This window comes from Astatotilapia calliptera, chromosome 7 (assembly GCF_964374335.1).
Source record: "Astatotilapia calliptera chromosome 7, fAstCal68.1, whole genome shotgun sequence".
In the NCBI taxonomy this organism is placed as follows: domain Eukaryota; kingdom Metazoa; phylum Chordata; class Actinopteri; order Cichliformes; family Cichlidae; genus Astatotilapia; species Astatotilapia calliptera.
Window position 1 is genome coordinate 8,305,935 of NC_137428.1, and position 14,547 is coordinate 8,320,481.

At 38.4% G+C, this 14,547-nt stretch overlaps 1 protein-coding gene across 2 annotated transcripts in view; it reads right to left on the reverse strand.

The window, feature by feature from the left end:
• The window catches only part of scai (suppressor of cancer cell invasion), a 34,135-nt gene extending 20,481 nt beyond the window's left edge, over positions 1 to 13,654 (reverse strand). Inside the window, exons 1-4 of one of the 2 annotated variants that reach the window (XM_080303421.1) lie at positions 13,361 to 13,654; positions 9,640 to 9,764; positions 442 to 537; positions 236 to 318 (exon numbers count right to left, since the gene is read on the reverse strand). In XM_080303421.1, coding sequence (XP_080159547.1) covers positions 236 to 318; positions 442 to 465 — 107 coding nt within the window. In that variant the 5' untranslated portion in view covers positions 466 to 537; positions 9,640 to 9,764; positions 13,361 to 13,654. Of the gene's footprint in view, positions 1 to 235; positions 323 to 441; positions 538 to 9,639; positions 9,765 to 13,360 lie in introns of both variants that reach the window. The other variant, XM_026172737.2, reaches the window with a different exon arrangement.
• Between the last annotated feature and the right edge of the window lie 893 nt (positions 13,655 to 14,547).

A 14,547-nucleotide genomic window follows, 5' to 3' on the forward strand; every position in this document is an offset into this window, starting at 1 on the left:
GTCTTCATGAAAACGGTAAAATATACTGTCGTCTTCCACCATCTGAGTTAGGGAAGGTATGCTGATACTAAACAGACATGGAATTTTCGGGACCCTATGTTGGGACCCCAATAAGCAGTCCACTTCATTCAAAAGGCAACAACACATGTATCCTACCTGATGACTACCCTATCCTTAGTCAAATTAATAATGCTGCAAAACATTGATACATGACTCAGGAGGCCCTGTCACTTACTAGTAGTGGTAATAAAGCTGTCCAATTTTGGATGCAACTTCACCAATCTGCCATCTCTTCAGTCCATACCGACTGTCCAGAACCTGCCTGTCAGTAAGTATACAAAGATGTCAAACTTAACATTGAGACAGTGATAAAACCAACCCTTAGAAAGAAAAAAGAACATTCTTCATTCAAGTATTTAAACGGTACAAGAAAAAAATAACCTGTGTTGTTGCTGGAATTTCCATAGCTTAGTGTAGACGTCAAAGGTCCGCCCAAAGTAGGACTGCCACTGCTTGTGTCCATATTGAGGAAGGTCTCTGCAGCAAAAGACGGCATAAAAGAGGAAAGAGAAGGCAAGAAAAGCACACATAAAATTCAACTGATTGTGCTCAGCCTTTCAAACAAACTCCAATAAAAAGAACAGTGAAAACATTCGTGAAACAGAGTTGTTAGCACTCTTGGTGCTTTTTGTGACCCCAGTTACTTTTTTTTGTTCAAGGAAAAGCGATGACCTTTTTGTTCCATTACATGCAACACACATTATACAAATTTGTACAGAAATGGGGCGTCTTTTTACCCAGAGCTCAGTAATTATTTGAAAACTATTTTTTCAATTGCAACGATGCCTTCCAGTGACCGGTTTTTGAGAAAAGTGATTATTAAGCCACATTTAGTGTTGCAAAGATGCTCTCTGTTTGTCTTGAGTTTTACATCCAGCATATCCCTTCCTGAAAGCTCAAGGATATCTCACATGTTCAGCTTACAATTATCCTTGTCTTATCACTCGAAGGCCACACACACCGGGCAGCTTAAAGCCTTACCTTAAAATGTTAATGAATGCTATTAATTAGATTTTCCTTTCTTCATGCTCCAATATTCAACCAGTAAAATGTGCTAAACAGCTTTTTAACACTAGGAAGGCCCAGAGCCCAGCCATTTGGCTTTTCTACCTTTAAAACCCGGAGAGCAGCCAAATGGCTGGTAGGCTTTTAGCTAAGCTTTAGCTTCAGGCAAGTGGAAGCTAAATTGGCTAGTCATTCATATGTAAATTGGGTTGTTACCTGGGAATTCTGGAGGGAGGGGAGTGGGGGTGTGTGGATGAGGGGGTGGGGGAGCTGCTAAAAGCGGTGAGCTTCCTTTTGTTTCATCTTGATGCATTCTCAATCATCCAGGGAAACAAATCTCCAAAAGTCACCAACTTGGAGTGTTTCAGTTTGCCATCTTAGGGAGAAATCAACACACATGGGTGTATGTCCTTTGTTGCTGAGATTTATTGATAAAAACAGTACAAAAAATCAACCATTTGTACACATTTTTACAAATAATTATAAAAAGTGAGTGAGTACATTTCAACATTTTCAGCAATCACTCACAATCCTGGCACTGCCATGGTATCTGTAGTCTGCATTTACCACATGTGTATCTGTTGCAGTGAACACATCGCACAGTGGCATGATTGTTCTTGCAATTGTGTTTGACCTGACACATGGCTCTTTTTCCAGGGCTCGGTGTGGAGGGTTGTGTCAAAGGCAACTGTTCTTTTCTTGCCTTCTTCGCAGCTACATGAGAGTGAGCTAACTCCCTTGCAAGCTCCACCAGGAAGTCCACCCGTCTTTCCTTCGTCCCGGAGCATGCTTGATACAGCACATGTGCATTCAGTGCTGCCATGTCAATCATGTTATAAAACACGGCAACTGGCCAGCGCCGTGTTCCTCTGCGGACAGTGTACTCCCGAACCATCTGGTCCATCACATCCACGCCACACTTTGTTTTGTTGTAAAGGGTGACAGTGTTTGGCTTCCTTTTGGTAGTGTTATAAGTCTGAACCACGCCGTGCATGCTGCTAAGAATATAGACTGTCTTCTTCCGTTTGGCCGCATACGCCGTCAGCGTGGCAGCAGAGGTTGAAGGAATGGAGAGTTTAAATGTTAGTTGTAAACAGCTATATCATATAATAACTGCAGCTGTAGCTGTGATCAGACATCCCCCTGCAGGCCCTGAAGCTGAGCTCTGAGGTCCTCACAAACCTGCTGGAGCCAGCTTCCATCCTGGGGAGCACGTTTTTGTGTTTCAGCGCGGGGCGAGGCACAAAACCCAGATGGTCCAGATGGACCAGATGGTTCGGGAGTACACTGTCCGCAGAGGAACACGGCGCTGGCCAGTTGCCGTGTTTTATAACATGATTGACATGGCAGCACTGAATGCACATGTGCTGTATCAAGCATGCTCCGGGACGAAGGAAAGACGGGTGGACTTCCTGGTGGAGCTTGCAAGGGAGTTAGCTCACTCTCATGTAGCTGCGAAGAAGGCAAGAAAAGAACAGTTGCCTTTGACACAACCCTCCACACCGAGCCCTGGAAAAAGAGCCATGTGTCAGGTCAAACACAATTGCAAGAACAATCATGCCACTGTGCGATGTGTTCACTGCAACAGATACACATGTGGTAAATGCAGACTACAGATACCATGGCAGTGCCAGGATTGTGAGTGATTGCTGAAAATGTTGAAATGTACTCACTCACTTTTTATAATTATTTGTAAAAATGTGTACAAATGGTTGATTTTTTGTACTGTTTTTATCAATAAATCTCAGCAACAAAGGACATACACCCATGTGTGTTGATTTCTCCCTAAGATGGCAAACTGAAACACTCCAAGTTGGTGACTTTTGGAGATTTGTTTCCCTGGATGATTGAGAATGCATCAAGATGAAACAAAAGGAAGCTCACCGCTTTTAGCAGCTCCCCCACCCCCTCATCCACACACCCCCACTCCCCTCCCTCCAGAATTCCCAGGTAACAACCCAATTTACATATGAATGACTAGCCAATTTAGCTTCCACTTGCCTGAAGCTAAAGCTTAGCTAAAAGCCTACCAGCCATTTGGCTGGTGGCGGGTTTTAAAGGTAGAAAGGTAGAAGCCTGGGACTGCCAGTGTTAAAGCAGGTTAACAATTACAGTAAATAAAATGACACCATGCTGCACATTGTTATTAGCTATGGTTAATTTTCAAACCTTTTCAAGCTTTTAAATTTTCAAGGTAAACTTAAAATACACTTTTTATTCTCATAAAACCACCATGCACTAAAGACAGAAAACTACAATAAATGCACATTAACTGAGACAAAACCCTACATGGATAGCATACATAATTAGTGTATTCTGATACACACATATGAGAATATATTGATGGTATTAAATTTGATCCTAGCTGATCTCTTCTTACAATGCTCACACGCCAACATTACTACAGTGAATGGTGAACAACCAAAATTAAACTGGATGTTTAACAATAGTGCTTCATATTTCAACAATACTCTGAATTTGTGCGCCCTCTAAATCCTAACTTTGACCTGATGACCCGCTCCCTCTGTCAATGATTCAAATGTGACCAAAAGGCAGCGTCAGCCCTGACTAATGCATCACAAACCCAGTGCGTCACTCTCATCTCAGAACAAAACAAGCAGAAGGCACCAGGGTACAAAAGGATGGCTGGCTGATTATCTAGCTCATAAGACGCTTTCACAATACTTCACTCATAATTTTTAAACATACAATATGATTATTGTATGAGTATTGCAATAACATATACTGAGATTTATCACCTTTTCTAAAAAATAATAATAAAATAAATTATGTCCTAAAAGTTAATCTGTTTTATCCAGTAAGATGAAGTTATGATGGGCATTATTGTAAGAGCCAGGAAGCAGGCACTTTCAGTCCTGCCTGTCTGTAAAATTAACAGAAAGTATTAATTTACCAGGATAACACAATAACTTGTGTCTGAAAAGTATTATGTTTCTCTTTTCATCTTAAAGTCCCAGATTTAAGCTGAAATAAAAATCATTCTATTAGCAACTAGACATAAACAGTGGCAGCCTACCTTACCAACCTTGATCAATAACAAAAATATGGTGCCAAGCCACCAGAAACACAGAAAAACAAACAGTAGGGCTAGAATGTTTTAGAGATTTCCCAACTTCCAGCCATTAACCACAATCGCTAGATCCCTGGCTGTACGAGACTGCATGCCAAAGATCCTTGGGCAAGATACAAACCCCAAGTTGCTCTCCGGTGCAACGACTGGAGTGAGCATGTCTCTTTTCACACCTTTCAGTCTTTAACTTATTAATGGGATGCTTTTGCAGACTGTGAGTACATTTGAAAATAGCAAAATGAAGCACCAACATCGGTCATGGCTTTGGTTTATATCTGTGTCAGTTTTTCATTCAGCAGAACAGAGTCACTAAGAGCTAGGCTTCAAAAGGCAATATTAGCTAAAATTTTACTATTGGAAAAGTAAATGCAAGTTAACTTCGAAACTTTTCATAAAAACTGGGAGTACCCAACATATCCATGTCAGTCGGGGGCCTGGCCCCATTTTGTACTCAATTTCTTAGTGTCAGTTCTGGCCAGCTTGGCTTATATCAAATGGCAGGTTTACCAACTCAGCAGGAAAACTCCTGCTACTCCAGATGGCCAGTCTCTGTTTATTCAACAGTTTTTCTGAAGCTTTCTGAAGCTGTGATAGCCACTCTAACAATATCGCAAGAAACAAATCCAAAAGAAATGTGACTAGGAATGCATCTGAGGACTAGATTAAGTGTAAACTACAATATCTTGCTTCGTGTATGACAAAAAGAAAACAAGCAACCTTAAGAACCAAGTAAGGCCAAGGCTTCAGTCAGGGTGATTTGTGTAGTTGCCATTTTTTGAATTGTTGTGAGCAGCATGACCCTTGTCAGTTTTTTGTTGGTTTTTTTTTTTTTACAACTCCAACAGCAAACTCTAATCTTAGAATCTTTTCTAGATGTAAGGAATTGTGTACAAAAGACAAAAGTGTAAAAAAACCAAAGAGCTTCTACGCTTAAGCGCTTTAAAGCTTTGCTGTATTGATGACAGCTTTGTACATGCTTGGCAACATCTTAACATTCAGCTTCTCACCCAGAATGGGTAGTGTTATTGATAAAATTTCTTCCTTTCTTATTGTGTGTTCAGACCCAACACAAATGGCACTTTTAGATCCAATAAAGGACTAGATGTTACAATCCCAGTTTACAGCATAAAATCCTCTTCTGTTGTTACATTGTATTTATATTAAGTCACATCGAAACAAACAAACAAACCACAGTAACAATTTTGCAAATAAAAAGCGTGAGTAGTTACTTTTGCTGTGATTTTATGCACGGGACAAAGTAACAGTAACTTTATTAAGATGTGGATTGCCGTCTAATTGGGTCTGCCTGTTTTGGACATATTAATTTGTCCTCCTTTTAGTAGATTGCCTAACTCATGCCTGAAATGAACAGGCTACTTCTATGCTTATAAATAAATTACTTAGTGAAAAATCTAGGACCAGTACTGCTTCTTGATCTCAGGAGTTCTGCTCAGAGTGTGAGGGACACTTCTTTTTCCTTCTGTAACATTCAGTAAGCTGCAGCAAGTAAATGGTAAATGGCCTGTATTTATATAGCGCCTAACTAGTCCCTAAGGACCCCAAAGCGCTTTACATATCCAGTCATCCACCCATTCACACACACATTCACACATTCACACACTGGTAAGCTTGTACATTGTAGCCACAGCCACCCTGGGGCGCACTGACAGAGGCGAGGCTGCCGGACACTGGCGCCACCGGGCCCTCAGAAACATCATAGAGACATCATGTTGCTTCTAGCTTTCTCTCTAAGTGATCATCTCACTTGTAAAATGTAAATAAAAGCGCAGTTGGTATCTTTGATTTATGTCCGTGATCATTCTGTCAGCTGACATTGCGGACGAGAAGAAGCAGCATAACAAGAAGGTGGAACATAAAATGCAATTGGGGCAAACTCCAACAACGGGTGGAAATGAATCCACTAAAATGGCTTGCACTCTATAGCAATCACAATTAGTTTCTAAAGAGTGTAAATAGGTCAGCAATGCTCAGCTGATAACTGCTTCAGTTATAAAATGTTTCAAACTTCAAATCAGGAAAGTACGACAAATAGCCATAAGTGGCATGAGTTAGTTAATTGTGTTGATGCATAAATGTTGCCCATCCCGTTTCCAAGATATACGTTTATAAGAAAGATATTAAAGATTGGAGATCGCTAGTGATTATGTCAACATTAGCCATGGCTCTCACTCTAGATGAATCACAGAGATTATATCTCTTAAAACGGGAACCTTCATTCATTTTTTCAGCAGAAGACTAATAGCAAAGACATACAGGAAAGCGCCTAAAGGACATCCCTGTTTCACCCCACTGGAAACATTAAAAGGTTCACTCAAAAAGCCATTTACTTTTACTTACACAATGGACTTTTATGAAAATTCACATATGTCTATATCACTGTCTACAAGTAGGAATGTGAAACATAAACCCTTTCTTTTGATGCAAACCTATATAAAGAAGCCTGTGTCATTGCCAGTATATACAATTTCTCTTAAAGTTATCTCACATCTGAAGACTACAAGTCTATTTTTATCAATAATGATACACACATCATTAACTCCATTCATTAGAATTTTAGCTAATATTTTATAATCCACATTCCTTATAGATTGCTGCCTGTAATTATTTAAATTTTGATTTGATTTTGATTTTATTGATTAGCATTCAAATTCAAATCTCAGTGAAAACAGTGAAAAAAAAACAAACAAACAGTGAAAACAGAACAAAAATCTACCATAAAGAAAGAAAGCATGAGACAAGGCTAATCAAAAGGTATTGGCTGAAGCATTTGCTTATTACGCCAACCCTTTTCACAAAATATCTTTTTGTATGCAGCTCCTGTACACAGGGCTTGAAGAAAATAATAAAACAAAGCAAAAACCAAACAAACAAACAAAAAAAAAACCAAAAAAAAAAAACTTTCCACCTTAGATAAGTAACTACATCAAAGCAAAAGAATCAAGAGGTTGTTTTCTTTCCTCCTTTTTGCTCTTTTCATTCTTGATTTATATATTTTTCTATTACTCTATTTTTAAACATGTTTTTAAACAAGGAAAATGAACCACACCTTTTTAAATCACTGTCATAACTATTCCACAGGTTAACTCCTCTAACAGAAACACATCTCTGCTTTATATTTGTCCTTATCTTGTTTTTTTTAAAGAAATCTGTTCCCCTTAAGTCATATTGACTCTCTCTGACTTTGAACAGCTTCTGAGTACTGGGGCAAAGCAAGTTATTTTGTGCTTTATACATTATCTGTGCCATTTTATATTCAACTAAATCATAAAATTTCAGGGTATTCAGATTAATAAACAAAATGTTAGTTGGTTCTATATAGTTTGATTGGTTTATAATTCTTATAGCTTTTTTTTGTAACTTGAAAATATGAAGAGTGTTCGTTTTATATGCATTACCCCATATCTCCAGACAGTAAGTCATATATGGAAGCAACAGAGTACAATAAAGTGTGTATAATGTTTTTTTGTTCAGGACATGCTTTGTTTTATAGAGAATAGCAATGGTTTTTGACATTTTTGTTTTCACGTGGTTTATATGAGACTTCCAACTCAGCTTATCATCAATTATCACTCCAAGAAATTTATTTTCGTACACTCTTTCAATTTCAATTCCATTAACCCTTATTTTAGATACATTTTTCATTTGTCTAGTGCCAAAAATAATCAATTTTGTTTTCTTTATATTTAATGATAACTTATTTACATCAAACCAGTTTTTTAATATATTTAACTCCTTTTCTGCTGTAGTCAGAAGCTGTTCTAAGTTTTTACCTGAGCAGTACAGAGTGGTATCATCAGCAAACAATACACATTTTAACAGTTTGGAAACACTACATATGTCATTTATATATAATATAAATAATTTAGGGCCCAGAACACAGCCCTGAGGAACACCACAAGTTACCTTCAACTGCTTAGATTTTACATTATTGAATTCGACATATTGATCTTTCATCCAGGTAACTTTTCATCCACTTGTATGCTATCCCTCTTATGCCATATCTCTCTAGTTTATTCATTAATATAGAATGATCAATTGTATCAAACGCCTTTTTTAAGTCTATAAAAACACCAACAGTATATTCCTTATTATCTATTGCATTAGATATCCCTTCAACAAGTTCCATCACTGCCATTGAAGTGGACCTTTTCACTCTAAAGCCATATTGGTTATCACTTAGGAGATTATGCTTCTCAATATATTTATCAAGTCTATTAACAAATAACTTTTCTAAAATTTTTGAGAACTGTGGGAGTAGTGATATTGGCCTATAATTGGTAAACTGACATCTCTCTCCGTTTTTATGGATTGGAATAACTTTTGCCATTTTCATTTGTGAGGGAAATACACCAGTTTGAAAGGACAGATTACAAATGTATGCGAAAGGTTGCACTATATATTCTATAATACTTTTAACTAATATCATGTCAATACCAAAACAGTCAGTGGACTTTTTATTTTTAAATGTCTTCACAATGTTAATTATTTCTCTATGAGTTGCAGCACCAATAAACATGGAGGACACATTCTGAGTAATATGTTTATTCAGGTCGTTATTATTTCTTGACTCTGGAATTTCTTTTGCTAAATTAAAGCCAACATTTACAAAGAAATCATTAAATTCATTTGCAATGTCTTTAGTTTTATCAAGCACAATATCTTTATCTTTTTTAAAATAATCTGGATAATTCTTATTTTTTGAGCCCTTTTTGGTTATAAATCACAATCATCGCCATTTTTATGAAATAAACACACGACTATCCATCTTACTCGTGTGTAACACAGGTCTATCCATTCCTGCCATTACTCAATCTGAATGAAGCCATGAAGAACATTACCAAAAAGGCGACATTCACAGATTACTGAAGCCACCAATGTGGCACATTCCAGGTCGTGTCACAATCCTACTGTCCAAGATGATACTGGTATACATTTTTATGTGATTTAAAAAACAAAAAAGAAAAAGAAAGTCATATTACGATATGAATGAAATAGCAATGCAATAGGTGGAAACTGGTTTTAGCATTTGAACCAAAACCTTGGAGAATGCCAACAAAATGTTTCATATGCATGCATTTTATTCATTTTATCTGCCTGCAGAAGTTTCAGGATATCAGATTTTATGTTTAAAACACATTTGTTTTGACTAACGTGATATTCTGCTCATTTCATTCTTAGTTATAATTTAATAAATGAATGCAAGCACCCAAAAATGTTTATGGTTTACATTGTATTCATTTTTAAGCCATCAAATAACAAATTTACAAATTTACATGAGCTACACATCAATCCACCCCTCTAACAGACAGGGCACACCACTTCCTACACTGGTACCGAATGCTGCAGAATAATCCAGTGAAAACACACTCTTGAGGGGTATCTGTTCAATGCACTGTAAACCAATGTTAGAGTAGAAAACACAGTCCAGCAGACAGAAGAAAACAAAGTAAATTCCAACCAACCGTAGCCCATTGAAGAGTTGCTTGGACTTGTCCAGGAGATAGCAGAAGTCTGTGACAGTCTTCCTTTCACCTAATGGAATATCATCCTCAGTCTCAGCTCCAGTCATGACACTGACTTTTCACACCTGAATTTAAAGAGAAATACAGACCGTATACGGTCGATACTCTATAGACTGATGGTGATGGATTAAAGAAAACATTTCAGTTACAAAAAAATATTAGTACTCATTGAAACGGAAGGAAACTACATGAAAGTCAGCCAATCAGAACTTGTGACTGACTAAAGAGGAACAATTTAGACCGTTAAAATGAAGCAAAAGATTGTTGTTGTTGTTTTTGTCTTGATTTCCGGAGCAAATTCCTGATACTGTCTATCCTGTAACACTTACATCATTAGTAAACTCCAGTTGTTTTTAAACATCTATAAATAAATTTGATTTGACTTGAAAATAATCTAGTCATATGTAACATGTTGATATGCATGGTTGTACTACTGAACAAACACTGATAATTGGAGTTATCCAAGCGTCTTACTGGTGCCCTACTTACTTATGAATAGAAATAAGAAACTATGGAGGAGGAAATGCATCACATGGTCACCCTTTTTTTAGGTTGACCTGGGATGTCCCATATTTCATTCTCACAGTGGCTGCAGTCTCCAGTTTGCTAAGGATGTACAATCAGGTCAAGGCAGCAGACAGCTAGGGCACAATGTTCAGCTAATGCTCTGCATGTTAAAATCATTTGCAGCTAATGACAATTTTACCGTGCTATAAACATGTCTGGCTATAGCCCCTAAGTTACTGTGCATGTGTGTGGCTCTACATCTGTTTGGCTTTTAAGTAATGTAAATCCATAATTTCAAACTGAAGAGTTAAAAAAGGAATTTTTTTATACATTGAAATTCAATATAAACCTCACCTTAACAGATTTTTCAGATTAATTAAGCACTGCCTAAAAGTATAATTTTCCTGTACTTGTGTGGGCATTTGATGCCATGACGGTGTATGTGGTGAGAAACGGCAATAGCAACAAACAAAGCCCTGTCACATTGAGTAGTTATGTATGTAGCTGCATGTCATGAAATACAGTTAACAGTCCATTAATCCTTTTCTGAGTGGGCGTGCCTGTGGGCGTGTCAGTGTTTGCAGTAGCAGAGTCGGGATGTTAACTGAACTGTTATGTATGATGGATTATACCAAGTTATTCCAGAATAGATACAATGACAGTAAAGGGCTATTCTAAGTGTTTCTACATTTCTAATATTATGATTTAGGGCTGGGCCATATTATACCGTTCACGGTAATACCGGTATAATGTTAGGCAACGATAGGAAAATGAAATATCGCGATAGAATATGAGTAAAACGCGCATGCGCAGTGCCTTTGTTTTCATACGCACATGGCCGATTGTTGAGTGAAACAGATGAACCAGAATTGGTTTGTAAAAATGGTGAAACTTCCGTGATGTGGAACTGGTTTGGTGTTTGTCCGTCAGATACACAACAAAGCACATTTTTTTGCAGAACATGCAAGCGGCCGTCGTTATTGTCGTATTTGTCGGACTAAGATGCTCTTAAATCTGGGATTAATCTGGGTCCTAAACTCTGTCTCTTCAGGTCAAACAACACTGCAGCATCACTGAGAGTTAAAAACTGTCTCAATTCTTTCATCTTTAATAAAACGATCAGCATTGCTGCTTTACCAGGTGTAACTATAAAGTTTAACTTCCAGGCATCCATGAAAACAAAATTTATTACATTTAACGGAGTTAGAAGTTAGCAGGAAGCTATCGGAAGTTAGCTCGCTAGTTTCCTAAGCATGATATAGCATGTTCAGACTGAGAGATTTCTGAAAAAATTCAAACGTACAGCTCTGCTATCACTTCCAACATAAATGAAGACAGGAAACTAAACAGCAGTGACGTTTGTAGGGTTACTGAAGTTGGGCTAGCTGGTATATAATGATGTGCTACGTGATCGCTAGCGACACAGCTATGTTAGCATAACATAAACAGTGAAGCTGGAGGACGAACACTAACACTTTTCCACTTATAAAAGTTAACGTGAAGGTTCCTCATGGCTAGAGACAAATTCAATCGCATGGCAGGATGCTGTAAACGGACCAAACTTCAGTCAGGAGAACAACTGAGATAATCCATCCACAACACGAGGTTAGTCATTAATATACTGCAACAACATGGGAATAGAGCAGCTGCCAGAGAATTCAACATTAATGAATCAATGGTACAGAAGTGGAGGAAGCAAGAAGAATGAGTTTAATAAAGTTTGATTTATCTGACTGCTTTGTTTCGCTTAATGTGCCTTATAATCCCGTGCACCTTATGGTCCGAAAAATGCGTACTGCACACTGCAGTTTAATGTTGCAAAGCACCTCTTTTTAACTTCAGTGGATATTATACATGGTTATGCTCAGGATATGTCAGCCCATTTCTACTGGAAATGCCTTTTGGTTAAACTTTCAGCAAGGAATTTGCATTTGCACTGTTACATTTTTATAAAGCTTTTAATGTACATAAAAACCAGCTTCTTGTTTAAGTGAAAATAAATGGAAGGTTGTCTTTTTGCGCTAGTAATGTTGTGGAGTTGTATTTTGTCTCGCATCAATTATATCGTCAGTTATATCGTTATCGCAAATTTTCAAATATATATCGTGATAAATATTTTTGGCCATATCGCCCTGCTCTATTATGATTACAGTTTAGTCCAATGCTAGATTAGCAAAGTCTAGAGTTAAGTGAGTTAGTGGGATGGTGACTATCACTGTGCGCAGGAAAACTTGTGAACGGAACTCAAGCTATCTTTACTTAACTTATGTAATGAAGTAAATGAGTGTAATGACGTGGAATGACACGTCATTACACTCATTTACTTTGGGGTGCTGCTTATATTTTTATTTAAATAAATACGTTTAGGCTATGGTAAAAGTGAGGTTTTTCATGTAAAGATTTTTCAGAATATGCTGCGAACACTTCTGTCTTGTAAGTTAGAGTGCCCTAGCTGCTTCTTAAATAAGACATGCGAAGACGGCACCTTGGTTATTTTTGTATTGTCTAATTATTTCATGAAACTGATGTTCTTTGTATGAAGTGTGTGAAGCCTTATTTTACTTGTAGTACCTAAAACTTATGCTCAGTTTTAAATGAAGGCGAGAAGCTGTGAGAGAAGGTCTGCATGACAATCTCATGCTATACATCATGTGTACCATTGTTTTCTCTCGCTTTCCCTTGTGGCTTACTTATCATGTTAACAGCAGCAGAGTTGGTAAAAACCTGTCTCACCTGTGAACATCTCTTTGTTCCAAACCAACACAACATGCAGCACAAGTAGTATTTGTCACTATGTTTGGAAGAAAGATCTCCAAAAATAACAATCAAGTTTGGAGAATTTTTTTTTAAAAATTAGGTAAACTGAATACCAATATTATTATCACTGGTAGATGGGTGGCATTCATTTAAATCCAATTCAAATTTCTGTCTTTGCCGGTAAAAATCTGTATCAAAGAGCGTGATTGTGCTATGAGCTCTAATAACATAGCTCATTCCTGATATCTAACATCAGCATCATGAATAAAATCTCAACATAATAAGCATCTGGATATTAAAGATAACAGAGAATACCACATATATGCAGGTGACACTGAGTGCTGGCGGTTGCAGGGCTTTAACCGCCTCTGCTTGTGTAATTGCCATTTGTTCTTACCTGTGCAGCCGGCTAACGGTGACAAACTGTACTATCTTTCACAGAGATGCTTCTCAAAAATCACAGCGAAAGCCTCGACGAGCTCTACTGCTGAAGCGCGACTTTCCTGGCATCTCAGTGCGTGGAAGTGCCACCAGACCGGCTAACGAGTTCCCCCGCAGCGTTGATTGGACTGCTGTCTGTCCGAGCTTGAACGCTGCTCAAAGGCTGTGACAGGCGACGAGAAACAGAAGGCAGGGTGAGGACCGCCGCTGGCACTACTCCACTCCAACTGGCTAGCTATTTCCGGGTCAACTATTTCAAAATAAGAGCTTCACATCGTTACAGTTTTTAATAGCCAAAATTTTTACCAGTAGTAGTATGATCCTATGATTCCTTAATGCCATTTTAGATAATGATTACAAAATACTGGTGGCTCAAAGGTGGAGTGTTTCAATATTAACATTCAATTCAGGCTTAGGTGGCTGGCTTCAGGGTCACCTGATCCAGCCCTAGTTGAAGAATCGTAAAAAGGAGTGGGGTTGTCTGTGTATTGAATCCAAACTGGGAGCTGTTTCCACAGAGGAGGGCCCTGAAAGCTGAAGGTTTTGCCTCTCATTCAACCTTTACATATCCAACAAACCACAAATAAAACTAGGGTGTCGTGGGGTGTAGTTTGTGGCTCTGTTCAGGGGAGGGGTGGAGCAGAGGATTCAGGGTGTGGTGACAGGGGAGGCTGGTTGGTGCCTAAAAGGCCCCGGGAAATGAATTTTCCAGGCGACTCATTACAACCCAATGGCCGGTCACATGGGATATGATAAAACTCTGGAGCAGATAATGGCCTGATTTTATTGGCCGGTCATCCTAGCGGATGTGCGCCAATGGTGCGCATTCTGCCTGGAGTTTCAGCTGGTTAACCAGCCAGCCATTCCAAAAGTGCCTTTGCACTCACTGACATTAATAGAGGTCCCTTTTGAGTGCATAGGTATGGTCCTCACTGGGCCATTTCACTGGAATGCATGGGAATAAGGCTTTGTACTAGTTGTGGTCGATTACGGTATCTCGAAGCAGTGCTGCTATGCACCATTTCTGCAATAAGTGTGGGGCAGGCGGTGTTTCAGATCCTCAAATAGATACTGAATGACCAGGGCACACCATTCTGTAAATCTGTTCGGACCAGTATGTACCACCCTCAGACTGATGGGCTG